This window comes from Urocitellus parryii, chromosome 11 (genome assembly GCF_045843805.1).
Source record: "Urocitellus parryii isolate mUroPar1 chromosome 11, mUroPar1.hap1, whole genome shotgun sequence".
NCBI classification, from domain to species: Eukaryota; Metazoa; Chordata; class Mammalia; order Rodentia; family Sciuridae; genus Urocitellus; species Urocitellus parryii.
In genome coordinates this window covers 32243029-32268138 of record NC_135541.1, presented here as the reverse complement: position 1 = coordinate 32268138, position 25110 = coordinate 32243029, and the positions used below count along the sequence as shown (strand labels likewise).

Below are 25110 nucleotides of genomic sequence, written 5' to 3'. Positions count from 1 at the left end.
TAGAAAACTGGATTTTTTCCAAATGTATGTATTAAAAAGAGTTATTTTTCCTCTAGGACCATTTATTGTTTAAAAAAACACCAGCAAATTGGTAACCGAACTTTAACTTGATACATGCATATTTAAAATGTTAACACTTTTAGGAAAGACAAATAGTTCATGGTATGAAAAAATAATCTATCTTTAAATAAGCTGATTTAAGGAATAAATTAATATGCTTCCAAACTGTCACAACCATCCTAGAAGAGTTATACAATGCCTTTTTAGTTTTCATTTATGCATGTAATTTTTCTATTGTGTTAAAATATACCTATTATAAAATAGATAATTTAACTTTTAAAATGTACAAATCAGTGGTAGTAAGGATATTCACAATGTTGTGCAACCATCTGGTTTCAGAACATTTTGAGCACCATAAATAGAAAACTTGTACTCATGAAGTATTCACTCCCCATTAATCCCTAACCTTGACCTTGGACACCACCAATCTGCTTTCTCTCTATGAATTTGCCTGTTCAATCATTTCATGTGAATGTACTCTTACAATATTAGCTTTTTATATCTGGCATTTTTATCTTATCACAGTGCTTTGTGTGTGTGTGTGTGTGTGTGTGTGTGTGTGTATAGTTTTTTTTTTTTTCCCCTTGTTATTGTTTGGGTTTTTTGTTTATTTGTGTTTCTGGTGCTGGAGATCTAACCCAGGGCTGTTTGCATGATAGGCAAACACTCTACCCTAAACTACACATCCAGCCCTGTTTTGTTTTTCTTATAGCCATCTTAGTATGTATGGTGTCTCACTGTGATTTTGGTTTGCATTTCCATTATGACTAATGAGGTTGAGCATCTTTTCCTGGGTTTGTCTGTGTTCTTTGGAGATTTGTCTCCTCAAGCCTTTTGTCCATTTTCTGCTATAGTTTGTTGTTGAGTTGTAGGATTTATAGATGCTTTCTCTGACTCCATGGGTTGGTTTTCTACTCCTTTTTTGGTGCACAAAAGTTTTAATTTTTTATTAAAATTATTTTAATAATTTTAATTATTTTTTACACATTTATATCATTCTGTTTTTAGTTTAAAAATGCGTTTGACTGTTATTACCTGTAAATTATAAAGCACTTAGCATGCTGGGCTTTGAACACAGCCAAGTAGAAACAGTTTGAATTCAAAACATATATGTTAAGGAGATAATCAGCCAATGGATAAGTTTGTTTTATAAATAAGTTTGATTGCTCTTTTTTAAACATTGTAATGCAAAACAAACAAGGCAGTGATGTAGTAGATATTTCAAGTGCAAATCTGTTCATATAAAGTCAACATAAATATTTATGTGTATATATAAAATATATATGTATATATATAAAATTCGGGGGAATTTAATTTCAATTTGTTTAAAAATGTATATCAGAATACTTGACTAAACTTGTAGTGTGTGAAGACTGGGAATGTTGAAGCTCTTTTTTTTTTTTTTTTATCTTGAAAATCTTGCTTACTTTAGGTTGATCCTCCAAGTCCCAGGACTGATACTTTATTTGGATCCTCTGGTAGAGACTGTGAAAGAGATGGATGGTCCAGGATGCACAATGGTAAGCTAGGAGTTAAATTTCTTCATTAATTTAGTTATCTGAGGTACAATTGGGACTTTAACTTGGCATCGGTTATGGAAAGCAGATACTTTGCTGTTTTATTGTTTGATGTGGTAAAGTATAGCTTTTTATGACATGTTGAGCATCCATATTGGTACTCCCTAAAAATAAGAAAATTTCTGTGTTGCTACAAACCATGTCCTTCTTTGAGATTAAAAATATTTTTAGTATTTTAAAGATTATGATATCTTATAGTAAAATGTAACTTGGTTAATTTTGTTCTATTCAACATTTTCTTTTTGTTCTTTTCAACATTTCATTTCATTATGGGACACTTTTCTCTTCCTAACCTGAGTTAAATAGAATTAATCAAGTTGTAGAACAGTTTTTGGGATACACCGTAGTAGAAAGATCAGGGTTATGGGTTTTGACCCTATATTTAGATAGATATTTGAATGCTTGTTCTACCACTTATGATAAACTTGACATTCTTAAAAAATAATTTAACTCTTTTGTTAATCAACATATTATATAAAGAAGGAGTATAATATGGGAAATGTTACCATACTATATGCCTTAGCATGTAAGTATAGGGATCAGCTTTCAATATAATTATAAGAATTATTATATATTTTTCTAAAAAGATAAAAATCTGTGTAGTTTTGATTTACATTTTCAAACATTTTTTTCACTTTTTTTTGTAATTTGTATTGAAATATCTATTCAGGTCTTTTACCTATTTCTTGATTATTTGGTTGTTTTTTCTTTTCTTTTCTTTTTTGTTTTGTGTGTGTGTGTTATGTTTTTTTGAATTCTTTCTATATTCAGAATATAGAAAGAACTCATTTCCTCTTCATGGAAAATTAGCTGGCAAAGATTTTGTGGCCTCTCTCTTCACATTCTTGTAGCCTCTGTAGCCTCTCTCTTCACATTCTTGTTTCCTTTGCTGTGGAGAAGCTTTTTAATTTGATGCCGTCCCACTTATTGAACCTTGGTTTTACTTCTTGAGTGTTAGGGGGCTTGTTAAGGAAGTTGGTTCCTTCACCATATGTTGGTGTTAACCTTATATTTTCTGTAATGTTCTTTAAGTTATAAGTTTTTTTTCTTAATCTTTTGCCCCAGGCATTAAAGTTAGATAGCTTTCTCCTTAAGTTCAATATAAAGATGATTTTTATGAAGAAATATAAATAACACTGTATAACAAAGGATGTTTGACTGTTAATATCTGGAGACAGTGGCTAGTGCATTAATTCAAGTATTCACTAGCAGCCTTTAAGGTTAATTTACTACTTACAGGAAAAGTGGCTCATGTCTATAAACCCAGTATCTCAGGAAGCTGAGGCAGGAGAATTAAAAGTTTAGAGGCCAGCCTGGGCAACTTAGTGAGACCCCAAGCAACTTAGTGAGACCCTGTCTCAAAATTAAAAAGTAAAAAAGGACTAGGGAGTAGGTAAGTGGTAAGTGCCCTGGGTTTTAATCCCTAATACCAAAAATAAATAGATAGATAAATAATTTACTACTCACTGAAAAAGTAATAGAAGAAAAATGAAATACAGTGAAAGAAAAATAGAATCATAACATGTAGAGAGCTAACTTGTTTCTAAATTAAAGTGTAGAATCTTTTTTTTTCAAATGAGGAAATGAGACATTCTTTTCTGAGAACATGCAGTTTATGCTTATTTTTTTATTGTTTTTTAGCATTAACAGGACATAGATATGTGGTAATCAATAAATCTTTTATATCCAGAATAGCACATTATGTGAAATAAGAAACAGATGTTACACTGTTTCCCTTCTTGGAAGAAACGTATGGACTTGGAAAAAGCTTTATGAACAACCAATGGAAAGTAACTCTCCCATCATATATGTGTTTGCATATGTTTTGGATAGGGACATGAAGATGGACTCATTTGCATTCCCTGATAATTTGTATATTGAAGCCCTAACACCTGAGGTAATGGTATTCAGAAACAGCCTAGATGAGCTGATGAGAGTGGGGCCCTCATGGTAGGATTATTGTTCTTTTAAGAAAAGACCAGGTTCACTTAGCATAATCTGCTCTAATGCCATCCATTTCCCTCCAAATTCTATGATTTTTGTCCTTTTTTAATGCAGAGTAATACTCCATTGTGTATAAATGCCACATTTTGTTATCCATTCATCTATTGAAGGGCATCTAGGCTGATTCCACAATCTTGCTATCGTGAATTGTGCTGCTATGAACATCGATGTAGCAGTGTCCCTGTAGCATGCTCTTATTACGTCTTTAGGGAATAGACCGAGAAGGGGAATAGCTGGGTCAAATGGTGGTTCCATTCCCAGCTTTCCAAGAAATCTCCATACTACTTTCCAAATTGGCTGCACCAATTTGCAGTCCCACCAGCAATGAACAAGAGTGCCCTTTTCCCCGCATCCTCTCCAGCACTTAAGTGAAGCTAGTCAATCTTTAAAAAACAAATGCCAAATGACTCCTTTGATATAAGGCGAGTAAACAAGGACAGGGTAGGGACGAAGAGCTTGAGAAGAAGATTTACATTAAACAGGGATGAGAGGTGGGAGGGAAAGGGAGTGAGAAGGGAAATCGCATGGAAATGGAAGGCGATCCTCAGGATTATACAAAATTACATATAAGAGGAAAGGAGGGGTAAGACAAGGTAATACAAGTGGAAGAAATGATTTACAGTAGAAGGGGTAGAGAGAGAAAAGGGGAGGGGAGGGGAGGGGAGGGGGGATAGTAGAGAATAGGTCAGACAGCAGAATATATCAGACACTAGAAAGGCAATATGTCAATCAATGGAAGGGTAACTGATGTGATACAGCAATCTGTATACGGGGTAAAATTGGGAGTTCATAACCCACTTGAATCAAAATGTGAAATATGATGTATTAAGAACTATGTAATGTTTTGAACGACCAACAATAAAAAAAATATATATTTAAAAAAAAAAGTTCCATACGCCATTCTAGCAGTTTTGTCTATTTATAGTATGCTGGGAAACTATACAGTAAAAAAAAAAAAAACAACAACCAGGATCACTCTGGGTCTATCATGTGGTTATCAGTCAAGGTGGCTGCAGTATACAGAGGGAAATGAATGTGAGGGATTAGGGAAGAAAACACATTGTTGTACATGGTTGAATTACCTGTTCATAGATTTTAAATCTAAAGATCAGAGAATAAAAATCTGATATTGTTAAAATAAGACCCAAGTTCTGTGTGCTCAATCCCTTTCTGGAAATGCTAAGAAATTATAAACATTCATTTATCTTTCAAAAAAAAAAAAAGACCAGGGAACTTGTTTTTTCTCTCTGAATGCCATGAAGGGGACTCAGGAAGAAGGCAGCCATCTGCAAGCCAAGAAGAGTAATCTCAATAAAACCTGCCCATGCTGGCACATAGATCTCCAACTTCTAGCCTCCTGAACTGTGAGAGATAAATTTCTATTGTTTGAGTCACCTAATCTATGGTATTTTGTTAGAGCAGAATGGCTGAACAGACTGATATAGACATTATCTTGTGTGATGCAATTACCAGAAGTAAGAAAATAACAATGATATAATAATATTAACTTATCCATCCACCTAAAACCAGATTTTATCAGTTGTCTTAAGTATTTTCATAGCAAAAGAAATCCCTTGGCAGCATTCTGCTGTCTTGTCTCTTTAATTTTCTTTACTATGGATCAGTTCTTAGTCTTCCTTTGTGTTTAACGACAGTGATTATTTTGAAGAACATGGGCCAATTACTTTGTAGGATGTACCTCAATTTGGTTTGTTTGATTTTTTTCCTTCATGATTAGATTTAGATTATTTTCCCCAGAATACAACAGAAGTGATGTCATTCGAATTGCATTGAATCAGGGAGGTATGTGGTGTTGCTTTGTTACTGGCAATGTTTATTTTGCTCACTTGATTCCAATGGTTCTGCTCTGTTTCTCCAGCATAAAGGTGTGCTATTTTTTCCTTTATAATTGTGGAGAAGATACTTTGAGATTTTGAAACTTCTACACTGACCTTTTTCATATAAGTCGATGATTGTTTCTTGAAAACAGTTTATAATTTTTTTTAAAAATTCCCATTGCTCTTTGCTATTTGTTTGCTTTGTACTGTGAAGAGTTTCCCCTTCCTTTTTTGGGGGGGATGGGGGGTACTGGGGATTGAACTCAGGGTACTTGAACACTGAGCCATATCTCCAGCCCTATTTTATATTTTATATAGAGACAGCATCTCACTAAGTTGCTTCTTTAGTGCCTTGCTTTTTCTGAGGCTGGCTTTGAACTCATGATCCTCCTGCCTCAGCCTCCTGAGCTTCTGGGATTGTAGGCACACACCACTGAGCCTGGCGAGTTTTCCTTTCTTGTTTCTCTTATTTTAGTTCTTCTATATTTTGACTCTCCCCGCCCCCGCTTTTTTTCTTTTCTTTTCTTTTTTTTTTGTCCTGGGTATGGTAGCTGAGCTATTTCTGTCTTGGGTTTTTCTCAACTATTTACATGTTTCTCAACCTATTTACATATCAACTATGTACATGGTGGGGATTTCTTAAGGTCTGATCTCGTAAACATAGTGAATTTTCACTTATGATTTTACTTTAAAAGAAAATCTTTTTACCAGGTGCCATAGTGCATGCCTATAATCCCATAGTTTGGGAGGCCAAGACAGGAGGATTTCAAGTTCAAAGCCAGCCTCAGTAACTTAAAGAAGCCCTAAGCTACTTAACAAGACCCTGTCTCAAAATAAAAACAAAAAAAGGGCTAGGGCCGGCATCTGGCTCAGTGTTTGAGTGCTCCTGGGTTCAATCCCTGGTATTAAAAAAAAAAAAAAAAAATTCTGAACATTTTCTTGCCAAATTGTCTTGTTCGGTAATTCTTAAGTTTTCATAGGATATTATTTTCCTGGACATAGATCCATTGAATCCTCATAAAAATCATGTGAAGATGTATTTAATTAAAAATATAACCAGAAAAATGACAAGGGCTTAGAGAGGTTAAGTGACTTGTTGGAGTGTTACAAAATGAGCATGCTGTCTAGACTAGGTCTTCTAGCCTAAGCTCCTTCTTTTTACAACAGTCTTCTCCTACTTTCCCTACTTTTTAAGTACACTGTTTCTATTTGGATTGTTATGGTGCATATTCTAATTGTAATTTTTATAGTCCTTTTGAAGAAACAGAGTGTTTCTTGTAATGCAAGAATGTTTGGTTTGGTTTAGAAGTTTTATCCTTTCATTTTTGTATTTGAAGATCAAGGGCCATCATCCTGCCCACATTTTTTTTTTTTTTTTTGCTTAGGAATTTGAGACAATGACTCCTTGAGGAGTTCTCTTAGTCTCTTCAAGATTCTTTAATGAGTTTTATTTCTAAATACGATTGTAATCCTTTGTAAACTGGAACTAATCCCTTTGTTTGATGGTTACTATTATAAAATAAAATAAAATTAGAAATAGCATTCCAAATGCTAATCTGTTACATCTTGATTAGAAAGCAATAAATGGTAATATGTTAATGTTTTAGAATCAAGAGCATGTAGTCTTAATGCAGATACTTATTAAAAAAAAATCTCATTTGTCACAGCTTTCATTTAAAAGTGTTCCAGTTTGGGTTTCTTATAAAGCACAAGCAACTAAACAGTATCATTTATTAAGGAATCCTTCTTTGGTTTAATTTCTTTATTTTTTTATTCAACATTTTTAATAGCTTCATTTAGGTATAATTTGAAAACCATAAAATTCACCTGTTTTAAGTGTGCAATTAAATGACTTTTAATAAATTTTCACAGTTGGAAACCACCACAACAATCCATTTTTAGAATATTTCTGTCATCCCAAGAACTTCCTTATACTCATTTGCATTCCTTCCTTGTGCTCCTGGATTATTTCTACCTTTGGCTGTTACTAATAAAGCTACTCTGAACATTTTCTTCGAAGTCTTTGTGTAGATATATGTCCATTCTTTTGAATAAAACCAAGAATGAAATTACTGATTCATATGGTAAGTTTATGTTTAACTTTTTAAGAAATTGCCAGCTGTTTTTCAGAATGGCCACATATTTTACATTCTCACTAGCAATGTATGAAATTTCATTTTTACGGTATCCTTGAAAAAATTTGTGTTGTCATTTTTTAAACCATTCTAATGAGTGAGTAGTCCTATCTCATGATTTTAATTTGTGTTTTCCTAATGACTAATAGAACTGAGTTTTTAAAAAAATTATAAGACATTTCTGAATATTCTTTGGTGAGTATTACTCTTCCAGTTAGTGGTTAGCAGGAAACCTACTTTGTGCTTCACTTCAGATAAGAAAAAATGGGGAAAGTGACATTTTTGTTACTGAGATTTTGATAGCCACAGGAATGAGAATGATAAAAATACAGTCAGCTCTCTGTATCCATGGATTCTGCATCCCTGGGTTCAATAAACCATAGATCCAAAATAGTTGGCAGAAAAACATTGTGTCTGTAACAGAATCTGTTCTGATTTTCTTTGTCATTATTCTCTAATAACTATTCTCTAATAATGTAAGAACTATCTGTATCGCATTTGCATAGTTTTAGATAGTGTAAGTCATCTTGAGAAGATGTATTTAGGAGGATAGGCATAGGTTATATTTAAATACTCTGCCTTTTTTATAAGACATTTGACCATTCACAAATTTTGTTATCAACAGGGGGTCCTGGAATCAATCCCCATTGAATACTCAGAGATGAGTAGATTAGAGTGTGGAATAAGCAGTTTTGGGTAATGAAGCACAAGTGAGCAAGAGACAGGAAACACTTTGTTATATGTCTTTCCTTTTTAGAAGTTTGTATCCCCTGAGAGAAATTAAACCCTGGCTTTATTTCATAAAGCTGGATATCCTAGCATTGCTTGTGTTCATAGAAATTGACTTATGATAAACTCATTGCCCTTTGATTGATGGAGATTCACATGAGAGCAGAGGCCAACCTTAAAATATTTCATGGGCACTGGATAAATAATGGTGGATGCGTGCTGCAAAAGGATTATGGGGACAGATCTCTTAAAAGTTTGAAGTAGGCACACATTTTCTGTATTCATCTGTTGAAGGGCACCTAGGTTGATTCCATAGCTTAGCTATTGTGATTGAGCTGCTATAAACAATGATGTGGCTGTTATAATTGCAGTATGCTGATTTTAAGTCTTGGGTATATACCAAGGAGTGGGATTCGCCTACTGATTTCTGGCATGGATTCCAATCTGGCATGGATTCCAAGAGTAGGAACTCATGTATGTAGTTCAATAATATCTGTCAAATCTATAAATACAAATGGTATTTAATCAGAAACTGGTTTATCAAATAAATATTATTCATTTTGTTTAGATAAATTGGCTTATCAGATTAAAAATTATTCCTGTTTGTATTCACATATTTAAGAAATAGCATTTGTGAAATCACTTGGTACAAATTCTTTTGTTTCCTCATCATCTTTGTTTATATAACTTTGTTGAAAGAATTTTTGTTGAAGTGTTTTAAAGTGTTTCTAAATCTTCTCTGTGTATTATAATTATACAAACAATGATAATAGCAAAAATCAAAGATGAAACCAAATTTTCTTTTTATTGTTGTCGAATTTTAATTCTTTTGTACATCCTTTTTTCAGAGCATTCCCATCTTGGCTGCTGCAGATCCAAGGATTATAAGGTGTGTAGAATAAATTACAGAATAGCAATTGTCCTGTCTTTCAGACAACAGCATATTTTTGATCTATACAGCCAGACATGGATTATCATATCAATTTAGTAAAAATGCAAACTCAATCATTGCCATATAATGGAAAGTCATTATTTTGTCAGCTCTGTCAAGTGGTGCAATAGGCCATTCACTGAATGTCTTCCTACCAATATTTTGTGCTTTTTGATTATTCATTTGAATTAACTATTATGCATGACAGAGAAAGAGAAATTGGTTGTTACTTTTAGTAATACTTCAAACAGAAGAAATTTCAACCTCAGTAACAAATACCCCTATAGTTTTTGTAACATCTATATTCAGTTTACTCTATTTGGTTTAAATTTACTTTCTTTTTATTTACCATACTATTACAAATGAAAAATCAGTGTCTAATGCTTTATCAGCAATGGACTATAGCCTTAAAAATGCAGTAGAACAGAAAAACACTACAAAATTCTGGCTAGATATTAGTGTTTGCCAAATATTCGAAGGCATGCTCTCTATTTCTTAAAAGGAGACAAGCAATGGATAGAGAGGTGTAAAAGACATATCAATAGCTGAGGATTTCTGATTGAAAGAAAATTTAAAAGATAATGCAGTTTTTCCTGTGAGTCAGTGTTATTTAAGGTATATCCATGTACCACTTAGAATAATCCTATGTTCCATCTAAAACCATTTGGGGTACCATTTTAAATCATCTGCCATAACACTTAAGTCCATGTCCTACATTTTGAGAAGTACCTTGTTACAGTTCCTTTTCTGTCCCTAAGTAAAAGCTTTTTAATAATAAGTGTTATTATACTTGGAGAAAACAAAACAAAAATTACAGATTTCATTTTAATAGCTGTATTTATTTTACCTGAAAACTATTTTGTGCTTACTGATACTGAATAGCATATTACTTTGCCATGCTTTGGCTGTGACAAAATAAATATTGAACAGTTCATGAGGCAAGGCCGTGCCTGACAAGGGGCCAAAATCTACTAGTGTCAGAATCATCCAGGTAGAACTTCATAATAATTTATTCAAGGCCTACTAAATTGAGATTGCTGAGCCTGGAGACTGGAATTTCCCATTTTTAACAAGCTTCTGTGTGATTCTTATGGAGTACTCTTTCCACCTATATCTAAAGATTTTCACTTGAGAGCCATTGATTGGTATAGACTATACATATAGCAAATATAGAAAGGGCTGTCCATACATAGTGTTTGCCTAGGGTTGTTCCTTGTTTAAGGTTGTCCTTAGGGGAGTGTGGACCTGGCATAATTAACCTAGTCCAGACCCATCTTTGTTATGTAGGATTATTCACTCATATATAGATAAATACACATATACACAAATGCATTGATATGTGTAATATGAATGTGTATACTCATGCCCATGGGCACACTGCACACTGATATGTATGGTGTTCAGTGTCCTGCATTGATCCATGGGGAGGCTTCCTTAGTTGTTTTAAGAGAAGATCTTTGTTTATTTCATTCAAATAATCTTCTGTAATTTATAGTTTAACATTTATTTATTTCCTTATTAGCATCTTTTTAAAAAGTAAGTGCCAGGATAGCTTGGACCTTATTGATCTTTTTATTGATAATTGCTAGTATCTAGCATACTGACCTATAGTATATATTCCTAATATATGTGAATCATGTGAGTAGATTAGGAGAAAGCAAGTAAACCAAATATAGAAAGAAAGAAATAAGGTTATAGGAACACTTCCAAGTGTAGTGCTTCAAGAACTACCCTTCAATCCATCTTTATTTACCTTCTACTTTCTCCTATGGATTCTTTACTTTTAGGGCTTCACTTGAAGAGGGCAGTGAATGTGTGAAAGATAGGTTTTTATATTATAGTAAATTTTCATATAAGTAAATCTACAGCATTGAGCATGGAAAAAGTAAAATAAAGACAGGAGTGTCTCCAGAAGGAAAGGAATATGAAGAAATCTTGAAATTTTTGAATTAGTACAATGTCCTGGGGGAAAAGAGAAAATTATTAGTTTAGTTGGAATACAGGGTATATGTTAAGGATAATGTCACCTGAGCATCCTTCTTTTTATGTTTCCTACTTCTCCATATTTGTTGTATTTGCTGCTGCTGTTTTTAAGTTTTCTAGTTTCCGAGTATTTATCTATTCTTTAAGCTTAAATTTAACTCTCTTTACTCTGGAGGCGTACTAATCAGCTTCTCTCATAAATACTTAGTTTTTTAGTCTCATTTCTATCCTACCATTTACTGCATCCTGAATCATTGGCTTCTCCTGTGTGTGTTCCATATTTTTTTGGGTATTGTAGGTATCTACTTCATACATTAGTTTTCAGTGAGGACTGTGTCATTCTCTTAGGGGCATATTAGACTTTTATGAAGGTGTTATTACAATTATTTAGGGACATGCTTTTGAAATTGTTACCTACACTGTGTGGGTGGCAAAAACAATTGAAATTTATTTTATGATAGTTCTGGAGGACTGGAATCCCAAGATCAGGGTGCTATAGCTAATCTGGTTCCTGATGAGGGCCTCTTCTTAGCATCCAAACAACCTTCTTTTCTCTGTGTCTTCAGATGACAGAGACATTGAGCTCTCTGTTGTATTCTTATGAAGACACTAATCTTATAAGATTATGTCCCACCTTTCTGATCTCATTTAAACTTAATTAATAAGGTTAATACCTTCTTTGATTTTCTAATTTTATTAACTATTGGCTCTATTTCTTTTGGGCATAAACATTATAAATTTGTATTTACATAATGGATTCCAATTGCTTTTATATATTGATTATATCCCTGGGTTAGGTCAACTTTATAAATTGAATTGAAAATTTTAAACCCCATCTAAATGGTAGAAAACAGAGTTTGGAAAGCTCTCTTAAAAAAACAAAACAAAAACAAAAACATGCTACTTAATCCATGTTTTCTGATCTCTATTATCCCCTCTTTCTCCTTCCTTTCAGTGCTAAACATTCAAATAAATAAGTTACTTCTATTCATTAGTCCTGAAATATTTGGAGGAAATGAGAATTTTTCAGGAATGAAGAAGGGGTCTTATTTTATTTTAGTTTGGTACTGGGGATTGAAGCCAGGATAGCTTAACCATATAGCTACATCTCTAGCCATCTTTTATATTTTGTTTAGAGATAGGGTCTTGCTGAGTGCTTAGGACTTCACTAAGTTGCTGAAGTTGGCTATGAACTGGCAGTGCTCCTGCCTCAGCCTCCTGAGCTGCTGAGATTACAGGCATGTGCCACTGCATCCAGCTCCCTTTTATATCTCTCTTTTTTTAAGTATATATATTTTTACTTGTCAACAGATTTTTTATTTATTTATATGTGGTGCTAAGGATCGAACCCAGGGCCTCACATATGCCAGGCAAGTACTGTACCATTGAGATACAACCCCAGCCCTCCTTTATCTCTTTAAAAGAGAAAGGAAATCATTTTAGTGGAATTGAGAAGCATACTGACTTTCAGTAAAAATTTAAAAGATATATGGAATATTAATGGTTGATTTCTGGTCCCCTTAAACCTCTTAGTTTTCTCACACACCTGGTATTACATATTCCACGGGGGAATGGCACTTGAGGCCATCTGAAGCAGAGACTAGAAGTTACCTCCCTTAATCTGACCTTTGTTTTAGGATTTAGTCCTTTTGTTTAACTCAAAAGTCTTTTATCACATTTTTGTTCAAAGTCTTTTGGAGTTCAGAAGCAGTTGGCTTTCACTTTTCCTGATCCTGAGTACCTCAATTAGCTATAACCTTTCCTTTCATTTCTCTACTCATACTAATTCTTTTCCTGAGCTTCTCATTTCTCCATATAATTGACAAGTAAAAATTTTTATCTATCTTGTGGTACAATTTGATGTTTTTATCTATCTATCTATCTATCTATCTATCTCTCTATATATTATATATGTTGTTAAATGATTTAATTCAACTAATCTATTATTTTTGTATATGTGGTGAGAACATTGAAGATCTACTCTCAGCAATTTTCAAGTGTACAGTGTATCACTATTAATTGTTACCATGTTTTATAATAGATCACCAAATTTTATTCATTCTAACTGAAATTTTGTATCCTTAGTCCAGCCTACCTGTTGCTGCCTACCCTTTCTCTTAGCAACCACCATTCTTCTCTCTGCTTCTATGAGCTTGACTTTTTTAGACTCCACAAAAAAAGTAAAATCATGCAGCAGTTATCTTTTTGTTCTTGGTTTATTTGACTTAGCATAATGACTTCCAAGTTCATGCATGTTGTTGCAAATGATAGGATTTCCTTGATTTTTAAGGCCAAATATAGTCCATTATATATTCCATCCATTGACAGATGGATACTTAGGTAGATTCCATGTGAGTTCATTACTTTCTTGAGACCTCTAAGTACAAATAAAACCCAACACACAGTATTACTTTTTTTTTTTCCTCGTACGCTATTTCCCTAGAGATGCAAGCTTGAAAATTATATGGTTTGTTTTCCAAGCTTTTTCAGACCACAGTTTTATTAAATGTTTTGCCATTGTTTTCATGTACCTTAAATTTTCCATCCCAAAACATGTATTCTCTTGCTGCCTGCTCTTGACAAATATACCAATGCATATTTAGATCTCTGTTTAGGCCAGTACCTTAAGATAACAGTTTCTGAATTGCTCAGGAGAAAGTTATTTATAGTCCAAATGAACTTCCAAACTTTAGATGCTAAATATTTAAACAGGAATTTATTTTTACTCCCATAACAATTAAATTTATGGTGTGTTTGGGTTGCACGCTGTTCTCTATGCAGTGATACATTATATTGCTTTGCTTAACTCTATGGCTATGCTGTATTTTTCATATGGTAGAAGATGAGGGAAAACACAGAGAAGGCATATCTGTTTCTTAAAAGCCTGGGCCTAGAATTGACATTCTTTTTTTAATATTTATTTTTTATTTGAAGTTGGACACAAGACCTTTATTTTATTTATTCATTTTTATGTGGTGCTGAGGATTGAACCCAGGGCCTCACACACGCTAGGTGAGTGCTCTGAGCCACAACCCCAGCCCCTAGAATTGACATTCTTGCCTACATTTTGATGCCAAGTTTGAATCACATTCCCTTACCTGATCCAGAGATTGCTTCTTAGCAGCCATTCTACTCTGGGGGAGGGAAAGATGAATTATGGTAGACAACTAGGAATTTCTATTGTACCTAGAATGCTCTGTCCTTCCCCAGTCCTCAAAAAAAAAAGATTTTATGATTAAAATTGTTATGCTGGAAATAAAAATTTAGCAAAACTAGCAATCATCTCTGCCCTTATGGATACTTCATTGTACTGGTGTGTGTGTGTGTGTGTGTGTGTGTGTGTGTGTGTGTGTGTGTAAGGCAGGGAGATATTAATAAAATCCATATATACTTGGAATTGTAAATATCATAGAGTATATACATAGTACTTTGACATTTTTGTGTTAGCTTTTCATTACTATAACAAAAGCCCGAGATAATCAACTTATAAAGGGAAAGGTTTATTTTGGCTCCCAGGTTTGGAGATTTGAGTCTATGATTGGCCCTACTGTTTAGGGCCTGTGGCAAGGAGTGTGTACATGATGGTGGAAGCAAGTTTTAGAGCAAACCTTCTTACATCATGTGCCATGGAGCAAAAGGGAGGAAGAGGAGGAGGCCAGGTTCCAACAATTTCTTTTGAGGGCACATTTCTAGTGACGTAAATATCTCCCACTAGGCCCTAACTCTTCAAGTTCCACCAACTCCCAATAGCACCCCACTGCAAACAATTCTTTAATACCTGAGCCCTTGGGAGACATTTAAGATCCAGACTATAACAGTTGTATGCTAAGAGGATTAGTCAAGATATGTTTTCTTTATTTCTTAGGAACGGTTTGTCAGTTTGTATCTTACTTCTATGTATTGAACTGTTGGTACATTGGATGTGAGCCCATCTTCTGTGGACATTTCTTGACATAAATCCTATGAGGCTTGGTCTAAGAGAATTTTGCATTTGTTTCTTCCAAAGATCCCTCATGTGTCACAGCCCTGAGACCCGCCCCACCCCCACTGTTTAATAGCTGTTAGATTTTGCTTCCTTTTCCTTTAGTGTAAAGAGCACTTATCTCATAGTGAGGATTACATATAGATGTACATGGAACAGCAACTTCAGAAGGGAGGGCCTACCCCCACCAAGAACTAATTTATTGAGAATCATTGTCTTATTTTTATTGCATTACTTTAGAATTTATTCTAAATTTTACTTTAGTGTTTTAATTTTTCTGCCCTTCACAAAGGAGAAATATTAGATCATGCTATACCAGGCATTAAGTAGGTTTTAACAACTATTTGTTGGCTAAGTGAATTTCCTGGTTCCCATTTTACTTAGTAGTTAAGTGTTGCTTCCATTAATTTTACCTTGATGATGTTCCTAAATATAAAAAAATTGATGGCTATAATATTATTTCATTTATTAACTTACTGTGTAAGTAACTTTTCAGGAATCTTAAGTATGGTACAACTAAATGGTATAACAGATTTGAAAAGTATGTCATAAATTACAATGAATTTAGTATATGAAATATTTTTTTAAAATCTGTAACTGTTTCAGACTGGTTTAAAATATTTAACTTTGTATTCTTGATACATTTTAGCACTAAAAATATTGAAACTATTGCATTTGTAAGATATAGGAAAGATATTTAAAGACGTTTGCATAAGTGCAAAAAAAGACCTCTTTATGTAAAATATAAATGCTATAAACAAAGGAAATAAATATTATTCTCTTGAGGCAAAGCCCCCCCTTTATGTTTTCACTAGTTGTATCTCATTTTTATGACACACCTATAGCATTATAATTCTACTTTATAGATAAGGAAACTAAAGTTTAGATAGGGTAAATGATGCTCAAGATCTCATAACTGGCAGAGTTTTAAACCTAGTTTTTTGAACTTTTAAGCCAATGATTTTAAGAAGTTACCAAAGAGAAAAAAAAATCCAATTTGGTAATTTGAAAAGAAATAATAACCTAACAGAAACTCAAAGCTAAAGCTTAAGGTCCAAAGTTTGAAGTAGATTTTTTTCAAAGATCTACCCCCTCAGCTGGGCAAGGTTGCATACATCTGTAATTCTAGTAACTTGGGAAGCTGATACATGAGGATTGCAAGTTTGAGGCCAGCCTCAGAAACTTAGCAAGTTTCTAAGCAACTTAGGAAGCCTCTGCCTGAAAAAAAAACAACATTTTTTTTTTTAAAGGGTTGAGGATATGACTCAGTGGTAAAGCACTCTTGGGTCTAATTCCTGATACCAACAACAACAACAACAAAAAGCACAAAGATCTACTCCCCTCATTTCACTGTCCAACTCTACATTTTGGCTTAATATTTTGCAAAGAAAGAACATATTCTAGGAAAATAATACCTTGTATCTGTGTCCCATTACACAGTTATTTGTATATTTATTTAGTTCTAATTTTCTTTCTCATTATTTTGTCATTACTTGTTTTTCATCTCTCCTACTCTGGTTTGTAACTCATTTGAAATCTTCTGTTTTGTTTATCTTTGATTGTAATCCCCTATCTTGTTTATAGTTTACACATAGAAGATGCTTAATAAGTGTTGGATATTATTAAATTTAAAGTTCTCTTACATTGTGCCCTCTGTTTTACTCAGCTTTTGTGTCACTGTAACCAAAAGATCTGATAAGAACTGAGAGGAGTAAAAGTTTATTTTGGCTCATTATTTCAGAGGTTCAGTTCATGACTGGCTGACTACATAGCTCTCAGCACAAAGTGAGGCAGAATGTCATATGGAAGGGCAGAGCAGAGGAAAGCAACTAAGGATATGATAACCAGGAAGCAGGGAGATAGAGCTTTGTTTATGATGGGCAAAATATAAAAACAGAGGCACGAGATGGGAGGGAAAGAGAGAGAAAAGGGGAATTGCATGGAAATGGAAAGAGACCCTCATTGTTATAAAAAACTACATAAAAGAGGTTGTGAGGGGAATTAGAAGAAAAATAAGGAGAGAAATGAATTACAGTAGATGGGATAGAAAGAGAAGATGGGGGGAGGGGGATAGTAGAGGATAGGAAAGGTAGCAGAATACAACAGTCACTAGTATGGCATTATGTAAAAATGTGAATGTGTAACAGATGTGATTCTGCAATCTGTATTTGGGGTAAAAATGGGAGTTCATAACTCACTTGAAACTAATGTTTGAAATATGATGTCAAGAGCTTTGTAAGGTTTTAAACAACCAATAAAAATAAATAAATAAATAAATAAATAAATAAATAAATAAATAAATAAATAAATAAAATAAACCTCAAAGGCACTCCCTCAGTGGCTTCTTTGCTCAGCCACATCCTACTTCTTTACAGTTACCACCTAGTTAATACATGTCAGTGGATTAATGCACTATTAGCTTATAGCTCTTTTACCTCTGAACATTCTTGCATTGTCTTACACATTGGGGACACCTAACTTCTAACCGATAGCACTATTCTACCTCCATGATATTCTCTGTTACTTTCCTATGGAGATAGGGAAGTGATCCTAGTCTGGTTCATCTTACCTGGTTCATTTTTCTCTATGCAGAATGCCCTTTCTTCTTTTCCTCTATCTGTAAATTTGATTCTAATTCATCTCTTCCATGAGACCTCTGTCCTTCATACCACTTTGAATTCTTTTTGTAGTTACACCATTGGGACATTTTGGACATTTGGACATATTATCAATTATCTTTTATTTACACCCTGTTTCATCTGGATTGAAAGTTCAAAGTTCTGTATCTCTCTAGCTCTGAGTATTAGCTAACATGTTCAAGAGATTTGTTAGAAATTAAAGAGACTGTTTTAAAAACATTGCTGAATAGTTTGGGAAGAAAACTTAATGACAGAAAATGAAGTGGTGTGCTAGCCAACATGACTATATTGGCACTGGAATTAATGAAAAGAAAATAATCTCCTTTTGTAGGCCAAGCGGATCATATTTTATTATAATTGTAGAGACAGCATGATAGATAGCACCCTTTCCCCCTTTTCTGTAAATCTCTTAATATTTTCACTTATAGAATTGACCATGAACTTCCTTGACAATGTTTTTTGATATTCACAGTGTTTTTTTCTTTGTCTCTTTGAACAATGAACAATGGAGAAATTTTTCTTGTTTCCTTTTTTTCAGTATAATTTGTGTATTTCTTATTGGTCATTTATTTGGGACTGTGAGTCATTTGAATTTTTTTCTGTTGGTTCTGGGATGAAAGCATGATTCTCTCAGCTGCCACTGGCTCACCATATGTTATAATTATGAAAAGTGATGAAAATTATGTGGTGAAGCAAAAAACTGATATACTGATGTTTTGATTATAAATAGCTTAAGTTCATTGTATATTTTATACACCTAGACATTCTGCATGATTCTTTAAATAGTTTATGAAGATCTATAATGTAGCTATTATTTACTTTACCTATGAGGGTAATGAGTCTGAGAAGGATTAGGGAGCATTCTTAGACCAAATATTTTATAAATAACACTGATAGACAATCTGGTGTTAAAGGTAGAGATTTTGTTTTATTTACTCTTATAGTCCCAACATTTAGAACAGTGGCTGGAACTGTTTTGTTGAATGAATCCAGTTTTTCTCCCTCATTCTCTCTTGAATTCAACATTGGATTTTTCACTTTCATTACTGCATCATAGCCACTCTGTTAAAACTACTAACTTCCAAAGACCCATTTTCATGCTTTTCTTTCTTAAACTATCAGCAGTTATCTTAGTTCATTTTCTGTTGCTGTAAAACATGCTGCCTGGGTGACTTATGATGAATAGAGGTTTATTTTGCCTATAGTTCTGGAGGCTACACGTTTACGACCAGGTGGCTACAATTGGGAAGAGCCTTGGACTGCGGCATCACTTGATGGAAATGTAGGACAAGCATAATCGATGACATTGTTTTATAGCTACCTGCTTTTACAGAAACTAACCCAGTGCTAAAAAGTGAAAATTCTCTCCATTTGAAAGACATTAATCTCTTTTAAGGATCTAATCACCTTTTCAAAGCCCTTACCTTGCACCACTGTTCATATTGGGAATCAAGTTTCAACATGAATTTTGGAAAGGGACAAACCATATTGAAATCATGGCAGCATTATTTGGCCCAATTATTTATTCTCCTTCCTTAAAATATTTTCTTTACTGGCTTCCAAAGCTTCCCGTTCTCCCATTTCTTCCCCTTCATCCCTGACTGCTCATCAGTCTAATCTTTTGTTGTTCCTAGCTTCTATTCCAAGGGCTCATTCTTCAAATGTTTTCCTCCTTCTTATTTATATTCACTTATTTGGTGATAGTGCCATGTTTTTAAAATACCATTTAGACTCAAGTACTTATTTCTTGATCCTGGACTTTTCCCCTGAATTTCCCTCTAACATATTGGATAATTAGTTAATAGATTAATAGGTATATAAAGCTTAATATATCCCAAACTAATCTCCTGATATTTTATTCTTCCTATCCAAAGGGTATAACTGCTGGGGTGCAGTGGTGCATGTCTGTAATCCCAGCAGCTCTGGAGGCTGAGGCAGGAGGATCTTAATTCAAAGCCAGCCTCAGCAATGGCAAGGTGCTAAGCAACTCAGTGAGACCCTGTCTCTAAATAACAAAATAGGGCTGTGGATGTGGCCCAGTAGTTGAGTTCAGTCCCTAGTACTCCAATAAAAGAAAAAAAAAAGGAGTGTAACTAATTCACACATACTTAACACTTCTAGTTGTTTAAGCCAAAGAAACTTTATTATCATCCAGTCTATTAGCAAACTGTTGGCTCTGTCTTCCAAATGCATTCTGAATCTGATCACTTTTCATCTTTATTGTTGTAATTTTGGTCCAAACCAGCATCCTTTTACAGATTTTGTTATAATTGTTTTCTGTCCGATTTTCCTGCCCCGCCCCTGCTACTCGCCCTTGGCTCCTTCCACAGACTGCTCTCAACATAGTAGCCAGGGAGAAAAAAGAAGGAAAGAAAAAAGAATGTATTTTTTTCCTTCTCAGAATAGAAACCAAAATTATTCATGCCCACCTTTTGACCTCACTTCTTACTCAGTCTGGCTCCACTGGCTTCCTAGCTAATATATGAAGCATGTCCGCCTCCCCACCCTCCAGGAGCTTTGCATTTATTTTTGCCTCTTTCTGTGCTTCTCTTGATACCACCCCTGGTTAGCCGTGAGGAATTCTGCTTCCTCACAAGTTGAAGTATAACATTATAGAGAATCTCACCAAGGCAAACATATAAAGCAGGGCTTATTTAAAAAGGAATAACATAGACTTCTCTGGGAGGGAGAAGGGGGCCATAGCTGGTATCCTGGTATCCCAAGAAGTGAGAGTGTTTGGCCTTTTTATGTGTTTTAGGCTTCCTTTGTTCTCTGGCTTTCTTCCTCCTATCTCTCTCCTTCCTGCTTATGTGACTAGGCCCAGGAGATGTTCAGTGGGATGGCCGAAAGGTGAGAAGCAGATGGATTGAGGGGAGGCGTGGTGCTGATAGAGCAGCCCAGCACACATAAATTAACAACTTTAGAACTCACTGTGGGGAGGGGCAATTCCTGGGACAGGTTACCTTACCAACAGGTTGGAGCAAGGGCAGTCTCCAACTTTTCAGACTTACTCAAATTGACCTCCTTGATCCGACCCGACTTGATTTACCTATCTATAGTGACTGCCTATCTAAATCTGTCTTCATTCTTTCCACAGATGTCTCCATGACTTAGATATTCTCTTTTCCTAAGTTCTTCCAGTCTTTACTGAGGTGCTGTCTTCTCCATGAAGCCTCCATGGACTATCTCATTTAAAATTATAGCTCATTCCCTGCATGCCTTTTCCTAGCCCACTCATCAGCACTTCTTTTCCCCTTATTTTACTTCTTATATTATGTAACATCTTTTGACATACTTTATTTTTAAAATATTTTTTAGTTGTCAATGGACTTTTTATTTATTTTTATGTGGTACTGAGCATTGAACCCAGTGCCTCACATGTGCTAGGCAAGCACTCTGCCACAGAGCCACAAACCCAGCTCCCCCCCCCCCATACTTTATTTTTATTTCTATCAGAGTGTGTTTGTGTGTGAGTTAAATCTGTCTCCTTATTAGATATAAATTTTACTTGAAAATAAATTCTATGAGGTAGAAATTTATTCATTTGTCCATCCTGACTTGTTTATTTGTTAATCCCCAAATGAACAAGGAGTGAGTCTCAGAACTAGAATGTGTAGTAAGTTCTGTTTGAACTTATAGCTATTATTGGGTTTATGTATGTGTATTTTTTATTTTAAATACACCTCCCTGTACTCAAAAACTTTTGAATCAATGTAGTCTTATAAATTTTATCAATGTGAAGTGAACAGTTCAGATTTATTTAATAAGGAAACATACAGTGATGATTATGATTACTACATTCTGAAATTTGTCTTTAAATATGGCTGAGACTCACTTTATGAATTTTATAAAAGTAGTATGTATATGTGTGTGTTTTATGTGTAATGTTACTATATATATAATGTTACCATATATTGTGTTTAATATATGTATGTATAAATAAACATGTATAATATTTTTAAATAGGTTATCAGGACACCCCATGGGAGAGACTTTGATGACTCTTTAGAAAAGTGTGAAGAGTATTTGGGTGCAAGGTCGTGTGGAAAGCCCCAGCATTCAGCGAGGACCTTACTAGTTCATTCAGCACCCTCAACAGTGCCGAAGCATTCTCCGAGCCCTGTGTTAAATAGAGCTTCTCTTAGGGAAAGGTAATGTGTATTATCTATTTCCTTACTAATCTTTCTTAATGATCAGCATTAGAAATGAAAGTCAGAACTTATGCATGTGAAGTGATTATGTGTAAAAGTTTCTTTTGATTTTGAGGTTTATTTAAGTTAATTTTTGTTTAGAGTATATTGTATACCAAGAGATATTTCTCTCTAGCCAAGTTCACTAGAAGTGAGATTATTAACCAGATATGGGTGTCTTTAAACCTAAGTAATTAATGTACTACTTTAAAGTAAAAATTAGAGCATATGATCATTTTAGTAGATTAATAGAGATTTAATATTATAGGCATGTTTTGAGTAAAAAAATAGCCTAGGTTATATCTTCCAATTAATTATAATGGTGATTTATGCATTGGTGGCAGATGGTATCTAATTTTCTCAAATAAGTTTACCTCCCCCAACTCCCCAAGAGAATCTTTTTTTTTTTCTTTTTTGCTGGTATACATATTCACTATATAGAATGAATGGCAGGCTTCATTGTGTCATATATATATATATATATATATATATATATATATATATATACACACACACACACACACACACACACATACACACACATATATATACATGCACATATATATGCCACATATATATGTATTATATATATGGGGAGTATATATATGCCACTAATATATATACATAATATTATATATATAGGGGGATACATAATTTGATCAGTTTTACTCCCTAGTACCTCCCCTCCCCTTCTGTTCTTGCTCCCTCTGATCTTCTTCTTCTACTTTCATGGCATCCTTTTTTAAAAATCTCTCTAGCTTCTACTTATAAGAGAAAGCATATTTCACTTTCTGAGTCTAACTTATTTTGCTGAAAATTATGGCCTCTAGTTCTATCCATTTTCCTACAAATGGCATAATTTTGTTCTTCCTTATGGCTGAACAAAACTCTGTTGTGTGTATATAACACATTTTCTTTATCAGTTCATCCACTGACAGACAGCGAGCCTGACTCGCTGTTGTGAATTTTGCTGTGATAAATATGTGCATGCATGTATCTCTAAAATATGCTGATTATAACTATTTTAGATCAATACCAAGGAGGTATATACCTCAGTTACATGATAGTTCTATTTTTTAGGTTTTTGAGAAACCTCTTCACTGATTTTGTCAGTGGCAATACTAAATTACATTTCTACCAACAGTGCATAAGGGATTCTTTCAAACCCACGTCCTCATCAGTATATATTATTTGTATTTTTTTAATTATTTATTTTTTTAGTTGTAGTTAAACACAATACCTTTGGGCTGGGGATGTGGCTCAAGCGGCAGCTTGCTCGCCTGGCATGCGTGCGACCCGGGTTCGATCCTCAGCACCACATACCAACGAAGATGTTGTGTCCGCCGAGAACTAAAAAATAAATAAAATTCTCTCTCTCTCTCTCTCTTTCTCTCTCCTCTCTCACTCTCTCTTTAAAAAAAAAAAAAAAAAAAAAAAAAACACACAATACCTTTGTTTCACTTATTTATTTTTATGTGGTGCTGAGGATCAAACCCAGGGTCTCTCACATGCGAGGCGAGTGCTCTACCGCTGAGCCACAACCCCAGCCCATTATTTGTATTCTTGATGATTGCCATTCCAACTGGACTGAGATGAAATCTCAATACAGTTTTGATTCATATTTACCTGTTAAGTAAAGATGCAGAGCATTTTTCCACATAGTTATTGGACATTTGTATTTCTTCTTTTGAAAAGTGTCTGTTCGATTCATTTGCCCATCTGTGGGCAAAATGATTGGATTATTTGCTTTTTTGATGCCAAGGCTTTTGAGATCGTTATATTGTGCTCTATGTATGTAATAAGAATTGTAATGCATTTTGCTGTCATATATAAATATAAAAATTTATATTAAAAAAAAAAGAGAGAGAAGACAAGATGGCAAGTTAACAGGAAATGGCTTTTCTCACAGCTCCGTGACTCAGAACTCAAGCAGCAAACAACTATCCCTCAGACAGCAAAGAACTACTCCTCCGGGAGGTAAATGAATAAAGCACTCCACTGATATTCAATACTGGACAGAAAGCCTCAAACGCTGGGAATTTTTTGGTACATTAGACAAGAGTAAGGAAGAGAATTAGAGCTGAGATCCTGGTAGGAGCAGGAAAAATTAATACATAATGTCAGAAAAGACTAAAAACTGCTGCAAAGTCTTGGAGTAGGGAGTCCCATGGTGGGAGGGGCAACCTGCTCTGGGTCAACCCAGTGGCTATTGGGCTTATTAAACTGGTGCATAAAAGGCATGGAGCCTGTGCATGGAGCCCAAGCTGGAGACATTTTGGTACCTCCTGCGGCAGCATCGCCAATCGAGACTTTCGAACTTATATCTGTGAGTTCAGGGCTGAGACCAATAAATGAATCTGGCTGATGCCAGCCATGAGATCTAAACACAGTCTAGCAAATCAGGAGAATATCTGGCACAGAGCATTTCTGGAACGGAAACCATTTTGCCTTGGAGAAATACAGGTGGAGGCCAGAGAAAGCCTGCCCTCCCCTACTCCTTTGAACCCAGCAACTGCAGGACCAGTGGCAGGGAGAATCTGAAGAGGTGGAGTGACTGAGTTCAGGGCTTGGAAATTGTCCTTGAGAGCCAAAAAAGGCCAGTATCCCTAGGCAATATAAATAGTGAAAGACGGACTGCCCCTTTTCCACAGTGGAGCCCTGGGAGAATAGTGCCAGACAGTCCTAGAAGTCAATTGATTAAGGCTTGAAAACTCCCAACACAATAAAACACGTGGGGCAATACCAGACCAAATTCCTGCCCCCGCCCAGCTTCACTTGCAGAAGCTTATCTCAGAGAACCTAGCAGTCACTGTACCCAAGAAGTGAAACCAAAATCATTTTCCACAGCTCCTCACACCATCCTACTGAAGAAGGGAAGCTGACAAGGAAAGGCAGTTTGGCACCATTTGCATGTACTCTCATTGACTATTCTGTTATTTTGTTTTTCAGTGTGTACTGATTGGTACATGATGGATATTTATACATTTGTACTCATGCATATTTGTTTCTGCTTTTTCATTTTTAGCATTTCTTGTAGGTGTC

The 25110-nt window shown here is 34.6% G+C and overlaps 1 protein-coding gene across 1 annotated transcript in view; it reads left to right on the top strand.

Moving 5' to 3' along the window:
* Spata6 (spermatogenesis associated 6) overlaps positions 1–25110 on the top strand; it is a 121382-nt gene that overhangs the window by 64234 nt on the left and 32038 nt on the right. Inside the window, exons 8-10 of the mRNA XM_077791295.1 lie at positions 1493–1580; positions 9192–9232; positions 21845–22029. Coding sequence (XP_077647421.1) covers positions 1493–1580; positions 9192–9232; positions 21845–22029 — 314 coding nt within the window. The remainder of the gene's footprint in view (positions 1–1492; positions 1581–9191; positions 9233–21844; positions 22030–25110) is intronic.